The 23,115-nt window shown below is 49.5% G+C and overlaps 1 protein-coding gene across 2 annotated transcripts in view; it reads right to left on the bottom strand.

Annotated features, from left to right (window-relative positions):
* Window positions 1-19,173, bottom strand: part of SIN3B (SIN3 transcription regulator family member B) — a 38,035-nt gene extending 18,862 nt beyond the window's left edge. The window contains exons 1-6 of one of the 2 annotated variants that reach the window (XM_084885841.1): window positions 19,041-19,173; window positions 18,687-18,793; window positions 16,702-16,855; window positions 11,777-11,977; window positions 7,151-7,294; window positions 645-767 (exon numbers count right to left, since the gene is read on the bottom strand). In XM_084885841.1, the coding sequence (XP_084741967.1) occupies window positions 645-767; window positions 7,151-7,294; window positions 11,777-11,977; window positions 16,702-16,855; window positions 18,687-18,793; window positions 19,041-19,142 (831 nt within the window). In that variant the 5' untranslated portion in view covers window positions 19,143-19,173. The remainder of the gene's footprint in view (window positions 1-644; window positions 768-7,150; window positions 7,295-11,776; window positions 11,978-16,701; window positions 16,856-18,686; window positions 18,794-19,040) is intronic. The other variant, XM_084885842.1, reaches the window with a different exon arrangement.
* Window positions 19,174-23,115: the final 3,942 nt, after the last annotated feature.

Below are 23,115 nucleotides of genomic sequence, written 5' to 3'. Positions count from 1 at the left end.
GCTTGACTAGGACCTAAACTTGGCTGCACTCCTGAGGCCACAAAACCATCTTCCGATGCCTGAAGAATGATGGAGACATGTCAAGGGGACACAGGAGTCACCCCAAAAGGGCTGCACTGATCAATTTTGAGACAGATTGGGCATCAAGATAAACTGTTACAGATTATAACCCGGAGTTCATATTGACATAGGTAACTAAATAAATGGAGTAAAGAGAAGTCACCTAGTAGATGCACAAACAATGATGGAATGAGAAAATCACTGTCACGGGTGATGATTGCGACAGGAGCTAGACCTCAGCCCCTTCCATCCCTCAGCGGAGCACCCGGTGCAGGGACCGACCTGGGCCCCCGCCCATCACAGCCACGATGGTGACAAGGAGCAGAGTGAGCATTCCATCTGGCTTCTCGAGGAGGAGGTGACACTCCTCACAATCTGTGATCCTGGGAAATAGATGGGCAGTACCCTTGGAGGTGAGCTGACTTCCCCAGTGCATTTCAGCCAGACCAGGGACCAGACTCAGCCTCTTGCTCAGGCCTGCTTGCTTGGGGCCTGCGAATGCTGCTCCCCAGTTCACGTGCAGAGAAGGCAAGGCTGCCGTGTGCCCACACACACGTACATCCACACCGAAGGCTGGCGATTACCTTGGCCGGTGCTGACACAGGACGGAAGAGAGAGGGCCGGGAGCGCTTTTTGCTGTGTTCCAGGTTCTTCTCGTGCTCACTCTTCTGGACACTGTTCATTTCGCAGGGCCCATTTCCTGTGAACTAAGGACACACACACAGGAGGTGGTTAGCCTTGGAGGGACACGGCTGGGCCCATCACTGCTGGTTCTCCATTTGTCTGAGTGCCTGGAACAGCCTTCAGCTCGGCCCCTGGCTCCAGAGAGCACTGTCTGCCATGGGCCAGGAGCTCTGTCCACATGTGAGGTGATCCCAACTCTTGAGATGCTTTGGGGAGAGACCCGTGTACCCAGATCATGACAGTGTGACAAATACCATGAGGCTGGGAGAAGGCTCACAGAAGGCCATGAAGGAGGCTGGGTCCTGACAGGCGAGGGAGGCCATAGGGGAACACTGGAGCTGGGCCTGGGTGTATAGGGCTCACCCATGGACCACTGATAATGAGGGTCTGGTGTTCACGTGCATTCAGAAGGGGACTGGCACGCACAGAGCCTCAGCAGCAAGAGGAAGCAGTTGCCAGCCTCCAGGTCACTAGGCCGGGGCGGGGCAGGGCGGGGTGGGTTTCCAGCCCAATGTGTATTCTTTCCTATGAATGAGCATGTCAGCACTTCGCTGGTACTCTCGGGCTCCACACCAGCCATCAATGAACAGGTTAGGGATGTTTCTCCCAAGTGTTAGCAACATTTACAAAAAACACATCTGGGAGAATCTAGTCAGAACTTGCATCGATGTGAACGTGCCGGAAAGCTGGGGTGGGTGGAGGAAGGTGGACAGACTGCAGCTTTCCTGCAGGATGTGGGAGGCTGGGGAGAAACTCCAAGTCACCCACCACGTTGTCATTCCCACCCACCATGGGACCTGGACAAGGAGACACCACATGCCCGAAGCCTGAGCATGTCATGCTGCATGTACCCAAATGAAACAGCAGCACCTTCCAGGTTAGAGTGAGCTCTGCATCTGTGTGACTCTGCCTGGGACCAGTGTACATGATACACTGCTATGTAAAACAGAAAAGAAAAAAAAAAATCTAAGCAAAATAAACAGGATGCCATTGTGAAAAAAAAAAAGATAGCCCTAGCCAATGTTCTCAAAGGTTAGAGCACTGCCCTTAGCACCAAAGGGTCATGGGTTCACCTCCAGAGGTCAAGGACATGTACCTCATACTTGGGTTGTGGGTTCACTCCCCAGCCCTGGTCAGGGTGCGTGTGGGATGCAGCCAGTCGATGTGTCTCTCTCACATCGATGCTTTCCCCGGCCCTCCCCTCTCTCTCCAGTTCTCTCCCTCCCTACCTGCTGCTTTTTCTCTGAAAAGCAATGGAACTGAGTCTTTGCAGCACAGGATGCCTGGCCTGCAAAGCCCAAGATACCTGGCCTTCACAGGAAAACATCTGCCAACTCTGACCTAGGCCAAACAGTCAGATTTAATTAGGATAACATAGAATTTCATCTTGGTTTCTTTTTCCTGAAATTTAAATAGAAATCCAAATACTATATAATAAAGAGGTAATATGCAAATTGACTGTCACACCCTCACAAATGGCTGCCTACAACCAGGCTGGCGGGGGTGGAGGGATTGGGAAGTGTGGTTGGAGGTTAGTGAGGGACGACCCAAAAGTAGGCTGAACAACTGAACAGTAGGCTGCGTGGGGCGACCAGGCCAGCAGGGGGTCAGTGTGAGACGACCAAACAACTGAACAGCAGGCGATGTGGGGCCACCAGACCGGTGGGAGGGTCGTGAGGGATGGCCAGGTTGGTGGGGGGTGGGGTGGGGGTGGGACAGTTGGGGGTGACCAGGCCAGTGGCAGGGGAGGGGCAGTTAGGAGCAATCAGGTCGGCAGGGAGGGAGCAGTTGGGGGCGATCAGGCTGGCATGCAGAGGCAAGTAGGGGTGACCAGGCAGGCAGGTGAGCAATTAGGAGCCAGCAGTCCAGGATTGTGAGAGGGATGTCCGACAGTCCCAGATTGGAAAGGGTGCAGGCTGGGCTGAGGGGATACCCTACCCCCGTGCACAAATTTTGTGCACTGGACCTCTAGCATTAATATAAAGTATCATAATATAAAGATCACTTTATATAACAAATTGTACCAGTACATGGGTGTTTTTAACAATTTAAACATTGATTCAATTTTTCTAAATATATAAGGTAGCTCTAATCCCCTAGCATACTCTAAAATACTGCTGAATTGATAACAATGCCATTTAAAGAAAACGTGGGCAGGCAGTTTTCTGGGGGAAATGCCAATTTTGTAAATTTCCAGTCGTGCCCACCAGGGGGTGCTGCGACCACATCCATCAGAGGGCAAGAGGCTCCACTCACTGGCCATCCACCAATGCTTGAAGAATCATCAACAAGATGAAATTTCATCAGAACTAAGACCACCCTTGCCCAAAAATTGCTAAGAGTTGGAACAAACAGTATAGACAGACAATTTTATCAATTACCTACTGTCTCTTGTGCAATGCCCCCATAACCCCAATGGACAGCATTCTCCACCCACTATACCGACTACCAGGGTGGTTCAGTAGCAAAGACCCAGGCTCATCCCTAAGGATTTTTCCAACTGGCCCAGGAAGAGAGGGTCACTTTCTACAGGCTCCCAAAGTGACCTGCCAGGCTCTCACAGCAAGAAGGTGACAAGATGAGACTAGACCAAGGTGTACAATCATGAGCCCTTGCTGCTCCAGGCACTGCACCCACTATCTCTGGTCAAGGCAGGTGCCCATCTCCCTGAGAAGATGGGATTCAAGGAAAAAGCTGCCAAGGCTGAGATGCAAGGCCCAGATCCAAGAGGATGAGACCCAAGGGGTCTACAAAGCATACAAGGGGGCAAGATGGAGCTTCAGAGTATGACAGGATGCAGCTTGAACTACCAGGGATGCAGAAGGAAGCAGAGGGACTTTTGCCGAGGAAAGAAAGATGGAGCACTGAGCACATGCTGGGCCTTGCAGAAGGCACTTGAGGAACAACAGCTTGTCAAGTCCCCATCTAAGCAGGAGGCAGGAAGGAAACAAGGCCCAGGAGGCACTGGCTCAAGCCCACCTACAGCACCTGAGGAGGCCAAGAAGTGCCCTGGTCCAGGCTGTGTTCACAGGGTTCGGGGAGGATGCTCCAAGCAGGTTGAAAGGATGGGCTGAAGCTCCAGCACTTAATATCAGCCCCACTGATAGGCGCAGAGCTTCTCCAACTTGGAGTCAGGAAGTATTTCCTGGTGGCACCCTTGCTTAGGGATATCACTAAGAGTACTGGAGACAGTGACATGGGCAGGGGGAAGAAGGTGGGCACGTGAGACAAGCCCCAGCTCACGTACAGGAAGTCTGCCTGACTGGACCAAGAGTCTCCAGGGCATCCAAACCCAGACTTCGGCTGCCCCTGATCGCCTCCCTTTGAGACCACCTTCACAGTATCTTCATTCAGAAGCAGAAACCACGAGAGGCGGTGATGAAGTGTGAAGTGTAAGTGTTACTTCTGTGTTCACACTCCAAGTCATCATCAGGACAGAGAGGAAAAATGTAAAGAGGAAGTGGAAGTCAACAAACTAGGAAGAGAAGGGAACTTTCTCAATCCAATAAAGGGCATTTATGAAAAATCCACAGCTCATGGCACACTCAATGGTGAAAGACTTAAATCTTTTACTCCAAGATCATGAACAAGACAAAAATGTTTGCTCCCACCAAGAACTGGAGGTTCTACCAGGACAATTAGGAAAAAAAAAAAAGGGGGGGGGGGGACTGAATTGAAAAGGAAGAAGGGAAACTATATTAGGTGACATGATCTAATACACACAAAATCCTAGCAAATGCACAGAAACAAAGCTAATAAATGAATTCAGAAAAACTACAGGCTACAAAATCAACACACAGAAATCAGTGGTGTTTCTATATGCTAGCAATGATCAAAAATGCAATTAAGAAAATTTCCTTTCCATTAGCATAAAAATAATAATACTTAGGAATAAGTTTAACCAGGGCAGTGTAAGACATGTACATTGAAAACTGTAAAACATTGCCGAAACCGGTTTGGCTCAGTGGATAGAGCGTCGGCCTGCAGACTGAAAGGTCCCGGGTTCGATTCCGGTCAAGGGCATGTACTTTGGTTGCAGGCACATCCCCAGTGTGGGTTGCGCAAGATTCTCTCTCATCGATGTTTCTAACTCTCTATCCCTCTCTCTTCCTCTCTGTAAAAAATCAATAAAATATATTAAAAGAAAAAGAAAAACTATAAAACATTGCTGAAAAGATTAAAGAGAATTTAAATAGATGGAAAAATGCCTCATGTTCATGGATTGGAAGGCTTAGTATTGTTAAGATGGCAATACTTCCCAAAGCAGTCGAAAGATTCATTGCGATCCTTATCAAGATCCCAAAGGCCCTTTTCATAGAAATGGAAAAGCTGATCTTCAAATTTCTACGAAATTACAAGGGGCCCCAAATAGCCAAAACATTCTTAGAAAAGAACAAAACAGGAGGACTCATATTTCTGGCTTTCAAACTTACTACAAAGCTACAGGAAACAGGACAGTGTGGTGCTGGCATAAGGGAAGACATGGAGATTAATGAATTAGAATAGGGAGTCAATAAATAAACTCATACAATCATGGCCAACTGGTTTTCAACAAGGGTACCACGACCATTCAATGGGAACAGAAGAATAGTTTCTTCAACAAATGGTGCTGGGGTGACTGGATCTCCACATGCAAAAGAATGAAGTTGGACCATTACCTCACACTCTATTTAAATACTAACTCAAAAGGGATCAACAACCTAAGTATAACAGCTAAAACTATTAGAAGATAACACATGGAGAAGCCTTCCTGAATTCAGGAGATTTGGCAATAGATTCTTAGATTTGAAACTAAAAGCATGAGCAACAAAATAAAAAATAGGTAATTGGACTCGATCAAACTTTAAGCTTATGTGCATCAAAAGACACTAAAAAAAAAAAAAAGACAACATGCAGAATGTAGAAAAGTATCTAATGAGGATCTAGTGTTCAGAATATATAAAGAATTCTTACAACTCAACAACAAAGAGACAAACTAAAATATGGGCAACAGACTTGAATGCACATTTCTCCAAAGAAGATACAAATGGCCACTAAGTACATGAAAAAAAAAGTACAATATCATTAGCCAGCACAGAAATAAAAATAAAAACCGCAATGAGATGCCATTTCACACCAACCATGAAGGCTATAATTAAAAAAAAAAAAAAAGGAGCCGAAGTACAGTTTGGCTCAGTAGTAGAGCGTCGGTCTGCGGACTGAAAGGTCCCAGGTTCGATTCTGGTCAAGGGCATGTACATTGGTTGCAGGCACATCACCAGTAAGGGGTGTGCAAGAGGCAGCTGGTCGATGTTTCTCTGTCATCGACATTTCTAGCTCTCTATCTCTCTCCCTTCCACTCTGTAAAAAATCAATAAAATATATATTTTTAAAAAATAAAAAAATAAAAAAAAAAAATAAAGGAGCCTGGCCATGTGGCTTAGTGGTTGAGCATCGACTTATGAACCAGGTCACAACTTGATTCCCGGTCAAGGCAGATTGTGCCTTGATTGCGGGCTTGATCCCCAGTGTGGGACATGCAGGAGGCAGCTGATCAATGATTCTCTCATTCTCATCATTGATATTTCTCTCTCTCTCTCTCTGAAATCAATAATATATATATTGCCAAGTGTTGGTGATGGGGAGAAATTGTTAGTGAGAACATAAAATGGTGTGGCTGCTTATGGAAAACAGTTGGGCAGTTCTTCCAAAACACAGAGTTGCAACAAGACTCAGCAATTCCACTTCTAGGTATAGACCCCAAGGAATTGAAAACAGGGACTCAAACAAATCCTTCGACACACATGTATACTCACAACAGCCAAAAAGTAGAAATGACTCAAGTGTCAACTAAAGCATAGAGTACGGTCCAGCCCTGGCTGGGCTCAGCGGTTAGAGCATCGGCCTGCGAACCACAGGGCTGTGGGTTTGATTCCCAGTCAAGGGCATATACCTAGGTTCCAGGTTCAATCCCCAGCTCCCACGTCTTACACGCCCAAGAGGCAACCAATTGATGTGTCTCTCTCACATCAATGTTTCTTTCTCTCTCCTCCTCCCTCCCTCCCACTCTAAAAAATTCAATGGAAAAATTACCCACAGAGCCCTGGTTACAAGGCAGGTGGCTCTGCGGTCCTTGTCATAGGACTGAAGGTCAGGAGGAATACAAGGTCCCCTCCCCTGATCTCCACCTACCAAAGCAGCCCTTGCCGTCTGGCACTGTCCACACTGAGAAGCCGTACTCCCACTTGACGTGGAGGTGGAGGAGGAGCCTGTGATGGGAGCCTCCCTGGGAGTCTGTGCGGCTCCTGTGGGAAGCCAGTATGTCCTGGGGGTTGGACAGCCTGGCGTGGCTCTGGGAGCTGCACTGAGGCATGGGGCCCTGGCTGAGAAGGTGCCTCTGGGCAGGGTGGGTGCTCTGTATACTCACCAGGGACCGCTTGGCTTCAGGCAGGAACTGTCCAAACTCTGAGAGCAGGTCCTCCTGGCCCCGGAAGAGGTTTGCCACCTCGGTGAACACCTCCTCTTCAGACATGCCTCGGAAGGGTCGGCTCTTTGTGCCCAGCTGCTCTTTCTGCCAATTGTTGGGAAAGAAAAATGAGTTTTTAGCCAAGGAACCAGGTACTTAGGCTGTGACATTCAGGCATCCCACCGTGGAGAAGACAGAAGGACTACAGAGGGGCCCACCTTGGGGTGCCCCGTATCGGGCTCCCCTGCCTGGAGAACAGTCGTATGTGCTTGTGTCCGAACCCCGTTCCACAGCACAGCCTGAGCCCTGGCCCTGGATGGGGCCTGTGCTAGGAGAGTGGAGGGGATATGGACAGGGACATGGTCTCAGCCCGCCCAAGGGTAAGGGAGCATGTTTTGCTGGGCAGGGAATGTGGAACTAGTGCTGGGCCTTTAAGGAAAGAAGGTAAAGAGAAGGGCCACCAAACGGTTCACCAGAGTCACCAATACTTGATGGCCTGACTCAGAGCTCAAAGTAACTATATAAAGACCGGCAGGGACCTGGGTTGGGAGGGCAGGAAGCTGAGAGCAAAACCCAAGTTGGATATCCTATATAATAAAGAGATAATACGCAAATTGACCCTCACACCCTCACACAAGATGGCCTCCCCCATGTAATCAAAGATGGCTGCCACAAGATGGTTGGCAGGGGAAGATAGTTGTGGGCGATCAGGCCAACAGGGGAGGGCAGTTGCGGGGGCACGGGGCCGGCAGGGGAGGGCAGTTGGGGGCAATCAGGTGGGCACAGGAGGACAATTGGGGGGGACCAGACCTGCAAGGGAGGGCAGTTGGGGGGCACCAGGCCTTCTGGGGAGCGCAGTCGAGGGGGGAGGGGAGACCACGACTGCAGGGGAGGGCAGTTGGGGGCACCAGGCCAACGAGTGAAGGCAGTTGGGGGCAATTAGGCCAGCAGGGGAGCAGTTAGGGGGTGATCAACTGGCAGGCAGGTGAGTGGTTGGGAGCCAGCAGTCTGGGATTGTGAGAGGGATGTCTGACGGCTGGTTTAGGCCCGATTCTGAGGGGTCTCAGATTGGAGAGGGTGCAGGCTGGGCTGAGGGACACCCCTCCCCTCCAGTGCATGAATTTCATGCACTGGGCCTCTAGTTAAAAATAAGTTCCTTTCAACTTTACACCTGAGAATATGACCAAGTAAGAGGTGTTAAGGCCGGGGCCCTCCCAGAGTGAAGGACATTCCCATCAGCATGCCTACTCCACAGCTACAAGGGGAACGAGCCCATGTCTCCCTTCCGCCCGGCCTGCTGCACCTGAGGGAAGCGAGCTTTCAATCCTGCATCGGTAGCACCTATTGAAGAGTGGAAAATAACTGCCTTGTCCCCCACCAAAGCCACCAGGACACTTTAAAGACAAAGGGGAAATGGGCAAAGACCACTCAGTTCAGAGAATTAAGTCACCTCTATACACATGAAACAATGACCAAACTGGGTGACGTTTAAAGAAAACCGTCAAACAGTGCCACTTCGCTCATTGGATCGACAAAGATGAAAAGGACTGGTTTTTCCAACGAGGATGTGAGAACCACAAGGTGGAAAGGAAGACTGGCACAGGGAAGCGTGGTGCTATCTATGACCACGTTATGGATGCACACCCTGACTTAGGGACACAGAGATGTTCCCAGACTTGGTCAGTTCTGTTCTAACATTTGTTTTGGAAGCGCATCTGTTTGAGCTTGACATGTACTAAGGAATCATCTGAGTGCAGCGTGGATTTTATGATTGCTTATGTGAGAAGCCCTGGGTAAGAGCAGAAAATTGCACTGAGTAGTGTGGGAATCTAACTGCCCTCCTTCAACACCTGTTAGGAGCAATCTGCCATACCTGTCAGGAGCGACCAGCCATCCCCATCCCCATCCCCATCGGGAGTTACAATGTCTGTCCCATTTCAGGAAACCTCCCAGCATCTCACAGTGACCCACCGGCTGCAACCTTCCCACACCCACAAATGAACCACAAGTCCTTTCAAGGTCAAGTGCCAGAAGTGCTGTGGTATTTATGTCATTCTTAGCCATTTAATGTTTACAATGAAGTTACCATTTTTAGTAGGTGCCTTCTTTAACATGTCACTAACAGTTTCCCAGTGTTGTGTCCTGACCCTGTTTTCCCATAAGCCCTGTGGCGCGTGCAATTTCCAGAGCAAGGTCACTGCTAGGATGTCACGTGTCACATAGGGCAGAACTGGCTGTGTTCATCCAAGTACACATGGGACATCTGTATGCAGCTGGATAATGGAGCCAGCTCTCCTCAGCTGACCCTAGGCAAGCACTGTGCATCGAGGACCTTAGTAAAGCTGCATTTAATCCAGGGGTCAGCACCACCAGTGTTACAGCCATTTGACAGATTAGAACCTGAGGTTCAGGCAGGTGAGGGAAAGGGCTCAGGTGGCAGAGCTAAGATCTGAACAAAGACCTAACAGACATAAAACCCAGGAACACACGGCTAAATTTACCCAGAACTGCTTGCTGTGGGCCTCAGTGTCTTTTAAAAATCCAAGCCAGCCAAAACCAGTTTGGCTCAGTGGATAGAGCGTCGGCCTGTAAACTCAAAGGTCCCAGGTTCGATTCCGGGCAAAGGCATGTACCTTGGCTGCAGGCACATCCCCAGTAGGGGGTGTGCAAGAGGCAGCAGATCGATGTTTCCCTTTCATTGATGTTTCTAGCTCTCTATCACTCTCCCCTCCTCTCTGTAAAAAATCAATAAAATATATTAAAAAAAAAAAATCCAAGCCAATGTTCTAAAATCAAGATAACTCACACAAAAACTCAGGCTCCTGGCTCCTCCTGAAGAAACAGACAGCCTCGGGTCTGGATCACCAGGAGGCTTGTTTGAAATGCAGGTGCTGGGCCAGATGTGGAGTCATAACTGGGATGAGTCCCAGGCACCAACTCCCAGAGGCTCTGGCTGGAGGACACCAAGCTGTACCTTCACCATTGAGTCTTCTCTGAATGAGTCTGTGTCCCGTCAATATAAGCTTAGATAAGTAAGTCTAACTTCTCTGCCTCATTACCATCAACAGAACAGACACCTCCCAGTCTCCTCTCTATAATGGTTCTTCCAGCCCCTAAACTATGACCTCATGGAAGCTGTGAAGGACCCATAAGGTTCTATGTTCCCGAACATCACTGCCCCCACACCCCAGATCCAATGCTGACAGCTGCCACTGCAATTGCTCATCTGTGAGAAGCAAGTTCTTACTGCTGCACAAGCACTACCTACTAGACATGAGCCAGATGGGCCATGCACACCGCCAGCACCACTAGCAAAAGTTTGTTGCATCAAAACACTCCGCTAGGTTTTCAGGGAACAATTTATCTGACCGTACACACTTATGCTAAAGAGAATCCCACTTATTTAACTCACTTATCAAGGTTGTGCAGAAGATTTCGTTTTTTTAAAGTGGGTTCTGCTGCTTAGGAAAATAAAAGGTGTCAGAAACACCATGTCTGGAAGAGGATGATGCCCAAGCCCTTGCATGACACAGATGTCTCTCAGCACTGGCCTGCCTGTGCTTCCTGTTAAGTCTCCTTCTGACCCCTCGGCCTTCGCATCAGCTGTTCCCAACACAGAGATTCCATCCTTTATCTGTACCTCATGGGTCTGGCCCATATGCCAAGATTCAACCTGAGTATCTTCTCTTGACCTTTACATGGTTGGCAACCACTAACCCTGACATACTTCTTTGCATGTCCCCTCTTTTCCACCCTAAACATCTCAAGTTTCTCCCACTTCTAGACTGAACTCCTAAGCAGCAGCAACCATTCACCTCTGTTGCCTCAGTGCCTGCACAGCTGTAATCAGCAGAAATAAAAACTGTGTGGTCTAAACAATAATGAAGTCATCCTATAACAAGAGCACCCCTTAGGTTATTTTTTAATCCTTCTGATGTATGTTTCCTTGGGTACAGAGCTGCCTCAAGGAGTGCATTAAAAACATAACTAAACCAAACTCCAATAAGTATTTGTACACCATGTTCAAAGCAGCCAAAGTTTAGAAGCAATTCAAATGTCCATCAAGAGATGAATGGATAAACAAAATCTGTTCCATCAACACAATGGAGTATTATTCAGCCTTAAAACAGAAATTCAGACACATGCTACAACACGTGCTGAGTGAGATAAGCCATTCACAAAAGGACAATTACCGTATGATCCCACTATATGAGGTCCCTAGAGGAGTCAAAAAATTCATTGAGACAGAAAGAAGGGTGGGTGCCATGGCTGGAAAAGGGGACGGGGAGTTAGTGTTTAATAGGGACAGTTTCCATTTTACAAGGTGAAAAGAGTTTTGGAGCAGGATAGTAGTGATGGCTGCACAACAATGTGAATGTACTTAATGCCACTGAACTGGACACTTAAACATGGTTAAAATGCTAAGTTTTACATTATCTACATTTTATCACAGTAAAAAAATTAATGCAAAAACAAGAACTTATCAGATTTTTACAGGATTCCATGAATTCAGACAAGAAAATGCACCCGACATTGGATTGCACCAGGAAGAGCCGCAGGGAGGTGTGGCCTGAGGGAGGCTCTTACCTGATAAGTGTGCAGGATCTCCAGGAATGACCTGTAGATCTCAGGGTGGTCCAGAAAGCGGGTCTTAATCTTGTTCACATAGCTGATCGCGTTGTTGAACTCCACAGAATCCGACTCCAAGGGCACCTGGGGCTTGTCCTCTTTGTACAGCAGCTGTTGTTTGTAGTTCTCAGTACAGTCGCTGTGGTTGTGCGAATTCTCCTGACAACAATATGACAGTGACTGTCAGCCTGACACCAAAAACATAGTGACAAACGCCAGACAAACACCACTATCTGTATGAGAAAAGACAAAACCTCGCACAAAGCCAAGTATTTCAATCAGAGGCAGAATAAAGGTGCCGCCTGCAGGCCTGGAGGGAGGAATGCGATGGGGGGCCCCACAGAACAAGCAGGTGGCTCCTCCTGGGCCTGCTGTGGTCTGTGCTCTCCTGGGTAAGTCTGATGAACTTGGCCTGATCCCTTCCAACTGATTCAGACAGAGAACACGAAGGTTTCAGAAACACTCTACACTTTAAAAACTTAGCATTTGCAAGAAATGTATAAAATGTGGATTGCTGAATCATTTTCAGAGTGGAGTTTTGGCCTCTTTATAAAAGAAATCTTCCTACACTTTTTGCCAGCCCATTTCAGCAAGATTGTTTTCAGCTGTAAAGCACCTACTCTTAGCAGGTATAAAACTGGGGCCCTGCAGATAAGGGGGCCCCCTGTCCAGGCTACATGGAACTGCGGGACTGTTGGTGTTAGCCCAGGGCAAGTCACTTGAGAGAAGAGATGGGCCCTGTCCAGTCATCAAGCATGCTCTTCATTTGTGTGCTTTCCCATCAATACAAATAAAAAAGACACACGTCTCTCTCCTGTGCACTCAGAATCCTAGTTCTTAGTGGGACAGGACCCACGCCCACGGCGATATTTGTGTTTCTTAACTGGAATTTTGCATGTGGTTATGACAGCCTCTCTCGGCCACTGACAGGAGCTGGGCCGTCAGGAGTGACCCTCGGTATGCTGCAGATCCCCAGCAAGCAGAGGCTGTTTCCCAAGAAGTCTTCTGGAACCATCCTGTGCCCAACTAAAATGCCCCCGTCTTCCAGCACTCTGAGCCCCTTTCTGGCTGTTTTCCTCTTACTGTAACATATTGTACTTATTTTGTCGTCTGCCCACCCTGACCAGATGGCAAACATCATGAAGACAGAGAAGACAGAGATTCTATTTTGTTCACAACTACATCCCCGATGCCTGGAACAGAACTTGGGACAGAGTAACCTCCCCCCACTGCTGGGGAATGATCAGATGAACAGGTGAAGGAACAAACTTCTACTGTTTCCACCACCTGGGCGCCCAGCAGCCCACCTGCACCAACCCCTGGCCAAGAAGGCCCTGGAGTGGGATGAGGACTGCTGGGCACACTGCCTGCCCATCAGCTGGGTGGGTGTACCAATCTGCTGGAGATGCCAGAACAAAATACCACAGACTGGACACCTTCAATTACAGGAACTTATTCCTCAGAGATGTGGAGGCTGGTTTCTCCTGAGGCCTCTTGGCTTGTAGATGGCCGCCTTCCCATGGTGTCCTCACATGGCTGTCTCTCTGTGTGCACCCAACCCTGGGTCTCTCTCTGGGCCCAGATTTCCTCCGGATATCAGTTAGATTGGATTAGGGATCATGATCTCTGTAAAAACCTATCTCCAAATATAGTCCCATTCTAACACACTGAGGGTTAGGCCTTCAATGTATGAATTTGGGAAGGGGACACAATTCAGCTGGTAACAGTGGGTGCAGAGGCAACTCCAGAAAGTCTGAGCTAAGGAAAGCAGACACACAGCAGATCCAGAGCAGCCACAATTCTAAACGCCACTTCTCCTGGGCAGTGAATTCATTCTAAGACACTCTGGGGTGTTCCTGCTAATTACCTCCCAGTGGAAGATGGAAGGACAGGGAGGGGAACAGCCTTGGGGTCAGGGTTTGCTTTACAGAAGGCTGTGCATTCACCCAAAGCTCCCCACGACGCCACTCCGAGGGGGCATTTTCAAGTGCCACATCCCCTTCCACTCCCCCTGGAGTGAGCCACTGTGAGTACGTCATATCTGTATGGCAACAGTTCTCACTTCAACTCTGCAAGCACCTCAAGAGCTAGAACTTCCAATAAACCTCAGGGCCTGACACAGAGATGTCTATACTTACTCTGTGAGTGAAAGAGACTGAACTTCCAAACGACTCTCCCCAGAAAGAGGAAAGCAGGCTTCCCTTTGAAGGCAATAGGGCCACTTTCTTACAAGCGGCACCTAAAGGTTTATCTGTTTGTTTATCTCTGTCCCAGCTGGCCACCATCCCAGCCAAGCATAAAGTCAGCTCCGAGATGACAGGATCTGCCCTCAAGGGGACCCACTGACATAGTTTCTCCCCCGACAACATGTGCCAAACGGAGGACACAGTCATGACCAAGACAGGCGAGGGTCATGCCTGATCAGGACTCCCAGTTTTCCAGGGAAGGCAAATCAACAAGAAACAGTGGCTTTTAAATTTTTTTCCTGCCTTTGCTACTCTGAAATATACAAACAAATGTGGTGCGAGAATGACTTGGAGGTGACAGTGGAGGGACTGCAGAGGTGAGGTAACAACTGAGGCCCAGATGACTGGATCCAAAATAGTGCCGACTCAGCAGGCTGTGGCCCCAGCAAGGGGACGTTCTTCCCACCGTGGTCCCCGGCCCTCCTCCGGCCATGCTTCCCTCACCATGGCCCACGTCCGTCAGTCCTCCTCTACAGACTAGTGTTCTCAGCTGGGGTGCTTCTGCCCCTCAGGGAACACTTGGCAATGTCTGGAGACGCTTTTAAGTTGTCATACCGGAGGAGGGAGTGCTACCGGCATCGGGTGGGTGGAGAACAGAGGCTGTTCGGTGCCTTGCAGAGCACAGGACGCCTCCAAGAGAAAGAATGATCCAGCCCCAAAGGCCACGGTGCCAAGGCTGAGAAACCCACGCGAAGGGCTCCCCAGAGGCTGGAGCACCCTTACTTTTCTTCCTCAGCACCTCTCAGAGCTACTCTCTCCTTGTCTGTAGTTGACAGGACTCATGAAAAAGTGAAAAATGAAAAGAATAGAGCTGTACTTCAAAACAGTGAGACTATAAAAACCAATTTTTAAAAAGTCACCAGGGCACTGTGTATAGGAAGCCGTGGAATGATCTCCAGCTATTCTAGCCTCTCAAAGGACTCCAGGAAGCCAGCAAGCGTGCCATTTGTGCCTGGCATTGAGGGCACTAACAAAGGAGGCTGAAAACCCTGCTGGTCCTAACCGCTGACTGAAGCTGTGTGGGCTGGTATGTTCCAGAACGCACCTCTCCAGCTGAGGGAGCAGGCCCTGGATGTGGCTTCTTCCGGCTGAAACAAGACTATAAAGCCCTTTAGTGGCTGTTAACTAAGTTCTCTCCCGCCTTCCTTCGAGTTAATGAACCTTCGTCACCTAAGGGAGCCAGGGGGAGACAGACTGGTCTGGTCTGTTTCCTCTACCAGAGCCCTCCCTGGAGTGTGTACCAGCAGGGGCCCCGGGCTAGTTTGGGCAGGGCCACCACCGGGCAGTTCACGTGGAGATCCAGCCCAGAGCAGAGGGACTCCCACAGGCAGAGACCGAGAAAGGCCGTGTCCGTAGAGTGAGCACAATTCAGAACTTCCATCCTGCTCTTTCTTAGCAAATGATGGTAACGACACCCCGAGTTTACAGGGCACTTCAGACGCACCAAGTGCTCCGTGCACACTATGCCAGCGAGCTGGTTTCCTCCCCAGCTGTGACTATTTCACAGAGATGAATCCTGCCAAGGCTTTTGCTGTCTGGAGGCACGAGTCCCACATCTGGATCTGCAGCTCCATTCGAAAATGCGAAATGGAAGCTCTTTGGAATTCAGCAGCCACAGGCTTCCAAGTTCCTTTTTCAAACTGAGATGTGCTCCTCAGCTTTACTGAGACAACACACTGAAGGTGGAGCTTGCCTTATGAAGGCCTCTCACTGTCTCCTTTCAAACCTGACTCCCTCCTTTAATAGGACACTCTCATCAGAGGAGAAACCTGCAAGATGCTTCCCTACAGTGGATTTTTACCTTCCCCATTAAAACCCCGGGGACAGAGATGGAGGAGGTTGTAAGAGCAGGTTCACTTAGACCAGTGGTACTCATCAGGGGCAATTTTACCCTCATGAGACACCTGGCAATGTCTGGTGACATTTCTGACTGCCTCCACTGGGTGAGGACCTGGTGGGTAGAGTCAGGGACACTAACTACTAAGCACCCTCACTGCTCTGGTCACCCCCCACCCCCGCCACTCGCAGCTAAACATTATACCTTATATTGCACCAGGGCCGAGGTGGGGAAAACAATAATGACCTTATAAAAGTAAGGCTCAAATAGGCTTTCGGATTCCAGATAAAGGAGACAGCAAGCTGTCCTCGAGAGAAGAGACCAAAGCCACAAGCCTGAGCTGAGCCAGTGGCTCTGCTGGTGAGTATAACAATGGCCATTAACACCCACATCCCAACGGCTTCATTTTATGGGTGGCACCAAGGGTGATCGGAGTGATCACATGCCCAAGTACAAGCATGACCTGCCTAGTGCCCTCACCGGGAAGGCCCCAGGGCAAGAGTTCGGCCACAGAGGATGAGGTTATTATGAGGTTATTATGACCGGGCATAAAACAGTACAAGACAATGCCCCCTGACATTCACAAGCACAGCTCCTCCAAACGACCGATCTGGGAAGCAGAGGCTGCCTGTATAGGTGTTTCTCCCTATTTAGATTTGTGCTAGGATAGCACGTCTAGAAAAAGACTGTACTGGTTTTCCGGCAACACAATACACCAGACACGCGTCCGACCTGAGTCCCCGAGGACCAGTGAAGGCTGCGTTAAGGCCCAGATCACTCAAACCACTGCAGCAGCATACCTGGCTGGACAGAGGCGACTGAATGTTTAGCTTGCCATTCTTGGGAATGTCGATTCTGTACCCCAGGGGAAGGAAAGCGTTGAATCCAACAATGAGGTCAGGGTGTTCGTGGAAGAGCTGTGAGACTCGTCGGATGACTCCAGGAGTATCGATGCTGGAATAAAGATCAGGAGTGGGCAAAAGCGTCTTGGGAAACCGAAGTAAAATCTATTCTAGACTCCATGACAGTGCCATGTGACCAGCTTCTCACTGACCACAAAGCACCCCAAAATGTGACTGGGGGAAGTCTCTGACGGTGATGTACTTCTAGGGCAGCCAGGCCTGGGCTCCCTGCGCCCCTGGAGAGAACCACAGAACAGTCACCCAGCACAGCTCCCCCAAACACTCCAAGCACCTGTAACTCAGTGCCAAAAATATCAGGTGACTGTGAGTCCTGGACTTGAAGCCCTCTAAATGATGAGATGAGATGCATTCCCTTATTTTAAATGACTTGGAGATCAACTATGACATAGCAGTTGATCCCAGCAGCTGATTACAATGCATAAATACCAAGGGCCCTACCAGTACGGGAACTGCTTAAAAATTCGAGGGGGGGGAGGGGGTCTCCCCTCATGGCTGCAGCTGGGGTCAAGGCCTTGGCAGAGTGCTCGTCCAAAAAACCAGACCCTGCCATATTTCCTCAGAGGGAGAAGCAGCATGGTAGGAATGTGATCATGGAGAACCTAAGTCTCAGAGGACCCAAGTTCTAGTCCTGCACTGTCCCCTAAGCCGCAGCGAGCCTCCTGTCACACGAGGGCATGATTGTGAGGTCGCCTGAGGTCGCCTACGGACCTCTAACCCTCCTGATTCTGCGCCTACAAACACAGCTAATGTGTTTTAAACGCCTCCTTAAATGCCAGGATGGGGGTGGGGTGGGGATTGGTATATGTACACATATAATACCTTAATTAAAAAAATGAGAAAAATAAAATAAAATAAAATAAAATGCTAGGAACCTTACTAAGCATTTTATGTGCATAACTTCTTAGCAGGCCTGGGACTAGGGGGATGTGTAAGTGAGACACTCACCTTGGGGACAAGATTTGGGGGTGGGGGGCAGTGAGGAGGGAGAAAGTGCCAAAACATTCAATAATCAACATAACATTTTAGCCAAAACCGGTTTAGCTCAATGGATAGAGCGTTGGCTTGGGGACTGAAGGGACCCGGGTTCGATTCTGGTCAAGGGCATGTACCTTGGTTGCAGGCATATCCCCAGTAGGGGGTGTGCAAGAGGCAACTGATCGATGACTCACTCTCATCGATGTTTCTAACTCTCTCTCTCTCTCCCTTCCTCTCTGTACAAAATCAATAAAATATATATTTTTTAAAAAGATAACATTTTAATGCAGTGCTTTAAAAATATTTTTTAAAGTCCTGGATGAACAAAATTCATAAAAAAAAAAAAAAAATCCAGCCCTAACCAGTCTGGCTCAGTGGATAGAGTATGGGCCTTCGGATTCAAGGATCCCAGGTTCGATTCCGGTCAAAGGCCCGTACCTTGGTTGCGGGTACATCCCCAATGGGGGGTGTGCAAGAGGCAGCTGAATCAATGTTTCTCTCTTATCGATGTTTCTAACTCTCTATCCCTCTCCTTTCCTCTCTGTAAAAAAATCAATAAAATATATATATTTTTAAAAATCCAACATTTTGAAGACAGACTCTCCACTGGTCGGACTCGCCTCTCTCGCCTCACACCCATACTTGCCCTCCTCCCCGGAACCCCCATAACAGCTCCACAAAAGGAAGACTCTACACTCTCGTTTTCCGAAGAAACTGAGGCTTCCAGAGGTTCGACAACCTGTGCAAGGTCACGCAGCTGGGGCACGTCCACCCGCCCAGCCCGACCGCGGCCCCCCCCGGGGTGGGGAGGGGTCCCCCAGGGTGGGGAGGGGTCCCCCGGGGTGGGGAGGGGTCCCCCGGGGTGGGGAGGGCCCCCCCGCAGGTACCTTTGGCTTTTGAACTCCTTCATAATTTCCAGGAAGCCGTTGTACGTGGCGGGGTCGCTGCCGAAGCGGATCTTCACCTGGTCCAGGTAGGTGAGGGCGTCCTCCACCTGCGAGGAAAGGGAAGGGGCGGGGGAGGATCCCCACGGGCCCGGGTCAGTGGAGGAAACTGGAGGTGCAAGTCTCCGGCGGGGAGGGGGACGGGCCGGCCACCGCGGGGGGCCAAGGTGAGAGGACAGGGGTCCGGGGTCCCGGGCCGCACGGAGGAGGGGCCGAGGTGGGGCCGGGCGGGGCCCAGGCTGGGGGGCGCGGGGCCGGACGACGGGGTTCCCGAGGGAGGAATAGGGCGCCACTCACGTGCACCGGCAGCTTCTCGTGGCCCCCCGAGCCCGAGCGACCCCAGCGGGCGCCACTCAGCCCCCGGCCCCCGGAGCCGCCGCAGCCGCCAGCGTGCGCCATGTTGGAAGCCAGAGCCGCGGTCCGCCCCGCCCCCGCCCGTGGGCAGGACGCGCATGCGCCGCCCCGCCCGGGGGGCGTGGCCTGTGCGCCGGGGAGGGCGGGGCTCCGGAGGGCCTGGGGTGGAAGCTCTTACCCTGAAACGTAAGGACTGTGTAACGCCTTCTGCAGCGCTGGTGGGCAAACCAACCCTGCCACCTGCTTTTGCCCGACTTCACAAGCAAGTTCAGAATGATATTTCCATTTTGTGAAAGTTGGGAAAAGGCCAGAAGAGAAGACTACTTCGCGACACGTGAAAATCCTGAAATTCCTATTTTTTAAAAAAATAGATTTTATTGATTTTAGAGAAGAAGGAAGAAGGAGAGAGAGATAGAAATATCAATGATGAGAATCATTGACCGGCTGCCTACTGCACGCCCCCCACTGGGGACTGAGCCAGCAACCCAGGCATGTTCCCTTGGCCAGAATCCTATGTTGGACCCTTCAGTCTTCAGGCTGACGCTCTTTCCATTGAGCCAAACCAGCTAGGGCCTGAAATTTATTTTTTTAAATTTCTTTATTGATTAAGGTTCATATTTGTCCTCAACCCCCCCCCCCATTCTAATCCTCTCCCCCCCCCCCCCCCCCCCCACTCATGCCCTACTCCCCTATTGTCCTTGACCACTGGTTAGGCTCATATGTGTGCACATAAGTCCTTTGTTGGTCTCTCCCTTTTATCCCCACCCTCCCTTTGAGGTCCAACAGTCTGACCCATGGCTCCTTATCTCTGGATCTGTTCTTGTTCATCAGTCTATGTTGTTTATCATTTCCCCTAGATGAGTGAGATCATGTCCTACTGGAAATATACTTATAAGAATCAAAAATGAGACAAGCAATAATCGTTATGCTGAAAGGCATATGAATCAGTCTGTAGTGAGTTTCTTTCTGGGCCACCAGTTCTTTTGAGACCCAATTTCAATGTCAAACAGTTCCTTACGTGTACTTGTCAGCCATGATATTTCAGTCTTGGATGGGGGGGCAAATGGTCTGAAATTCCTATTGCAATGTCTGTGGTTTGTTGGAACACATGCACGCTCCCCCGCCCGGTGGCCCATCATCTCTGGCTGCCTTTGCGCTACAGCAGTAGGATGCGTGGGTGAGACAGATCCTGAGGTTTGCAGAGCCTGACATATTTACTAAGAAAATGTTGGTGAACCCCTGCTTTCTAGAGCTGATGTAACACTGTGACACAGCAGCCTAACACCTCCTAGGCGGTGAATTTTTGCTAAGTGTCTTTTGCCATAGTCCCTCCCCTCCTATCTTCATTCCCCTAGTCCTGATTCCATTATGTCCCCACTGCACCAGTTCAGGAGCCACTTAACCAGTTTTCCCAGTCCTGGTGCTATTAAGAACTGGGATAGTTCTACAGCTGCTTCCAAACCTTCAAAGTCTTTATATTTTTTTAATTTATTTTTTTTGTGGGAGTTGAATTCTAAGCATTTACCCACAGCATTGAAGGCCAACAGAACCTGGCCCTTAAGAACCATTTCCTGAAGAATTTTTCATCCATGCTCAATCTGTGCAGGACCGCCTGCTGATGGCTGCCTGCTTCCTGGCCTCAGTCATCGGCACATATCATCTCCCTTGCCAGAAGCTGCGTTCTGTCTCTTCATTACCCAGAGAGCACCTCTGCATCCTCCAAAACACAATCAAACTGACCCCTTCTCTGCCCTCCCACAGTCCCTTATAGACATCATCTTTTCATGCTTCATCATAAATTCCTGACACAGAGCACCATCCGTGAGCGTTTATCAAATGAGTGAGCATACAATCAATGACCAAATGACATCTCTTTTTATATGTGAAGAGGGGTGGGAAAGCTGAGAATACATTGGTAAGGGGTGTAGGTGCCAGGAATGAAAAATAAAAATAATCTTTCAAGGATAGGAATCAAACAATCACACACACATGTAAAATTTCAACTGTAACAGATACTTCGAAGGGAAGGTACAAATATAAGTTATTATATCCCAGTTACTGTGGCTGTGTGATAAACCACCCCATTTCTTGAAGAGTTAGAGATGTAAAATGACAACGTTCATTTTGTTCTCCAGTAATGGCAATTTGGGCAGGTGTGGTGTCGGGTGGGTAGCTGGAAGGCTGGCGCTGGAATCCTCTGAAGGTTTATTCACTCGCCTGTCTGCCAGTTGCCGCTAGCTGTCCGCGGGGGCTGCTGCTAGGAGCATCTGCTTGTGGCCTCTGCATGCGGCCAGAGCTCCCCCACAGAGGAGAGGAGCGACTGAGCCAGCAGGAAGCCGTGTGGCACACTGCAATATCTCCTTTTCTGATCTGGTCTTTCAAATCACATGGGTTCATTTCCATTGCAGCCTCTCCATAGTGGCTATAACAAAATCCCTCTCAGATTCAAGTTGAGAGCAAACAGATTCTAGAAGCTGGGGAGTGGCCAGGGTCTGCAGTAGCACCGGGGACAGGAAATTGTTGTGGGGTCGAACCCTGGGTTCAAAATAAGACCACCGGAGGCTGATTAATTAATTTTAAAAAAGCAGGCAAGGATTTATTGACTGGGCAGGACAGCCACAAGAGCACCACACGCAGGTGGACTCCAAATGACGTTTCAGGAGTAGGCAGTCCCTTTTAAAGGTTCAAACCACAGGAATTTTCCTTTGTTCTAAATTCTAAATCCTAAAGACTAAATTCTAAAGACTGGGGACAGCCCGAAGGGTTGGTTCCCAGTCACATCCTGCTGGACATTGGAATGTGGCCCTGTCTTGCAATAGCGATAACACAGAAGCAGAGCTCAGCGGTTAGACTCTAAAGGCTATCTACAGTTTCTATCCCTGAAGCTCCTGAGTCAGTGGGAATCAATCTCCTGTGGGCCTGGTCCCGGGCAAGGGAAAATTGCCTTAGCCTCCAGGTCTCCACCTGGAAGCTGAGTAAGTACCCAGTGTTTTAATCAAATGCAGGGGCCAGACTTAGCAGGGTTAAAATTCAAACAGCAGTTTTTACCCAAGTATGGTTGCCACTATATTTCAGAAATGTTGCCATTTGGGGAAAAGATCCCCTGGACTTAACCAAGGGGAGTAAGGGGTGGAGAAGGCTTCCCAGAGGAAGTGGCAGGCTAGCTGAGTTCTGAAGATGTACCAGGGGTCTTCAAACTACGGCCTGCGGGCCACATGCGGCCCGCAGAGGAGTCTGATCCTGCCCGCCAGGTTTTTTGGGCAGTGAGCGCAGCCGAGGTGTTACAGTAGGAATTAGTAGTTCATATAGTCCGGCCCTCCAGCTCTCTGAGGGACCGTGATCTGGCCCCCACTTTAAAAAGTTTGAGGACCCCTGAATTGTAGGCGTTCACCATGAAGGTCAGAGGGCACAGCTGTGCAGAGCCCTGAGCTGGGAAGAAGTGCGGCACATTTGAACTGAAAATGGAAAAGGAAAAGGACCGATGTTTTGGGACTGCAGGATAGTGTGGAGAGGCGGGAGGGGGCAGCCACTTACCCTGATGGGATGAGTTAAGAACTTTGGCCTTGGCATTTCACACTGGTAGAAATTGTGGGTGGATTTTATGCAAAGAGGTGTTTGAGCAGCTTTGAATTTGGAAGCAAAGGACTCTGGCTGCTCTACAGGGAAGTTGCCAGAAACTGACCATTGTCTCACTACAAAAGCTGGTCAACCTGAAGCTTACCTCTCCCTCTCTAATGAGACAATGGTAACTGAGGCAACTTCCCCATCTTGTAATCATGTAAATCCTTACTGATATGATAATCCATTTCTTACCTGCCTAAGGGCTATGGGTGTCTCCCAAATCTGCTTAAGGATAATAGGTGTATCCCATAGTCTCCATGAAAGGGATGGCAAGGCCAGAGCCTAGCGGCAGTCTTCCCACTAGAGGTGGCCTCCCGCCTGGCCCCCCATATCGCCAAATTAAATTTCTTCTAGTCTCTCTTCTATTTGTGTGCGGCCCTTCTCCAGAACTCAAACC

This window comes from Pipistrellus hanaki, assembly GCF_964339955.1.
Source record: "Pipistrellus hanaki genome assembly, chromosome: 5".
NCBI lineage: Eukaryota > Metazoa > Chordata > Mammalia > Chiroptera > Vespertilionidae > Pipistrellus > Pipistrellus hanaki.
This window is presented reverse-complemented; position numbering and strand designations above follow the sequence as displayed.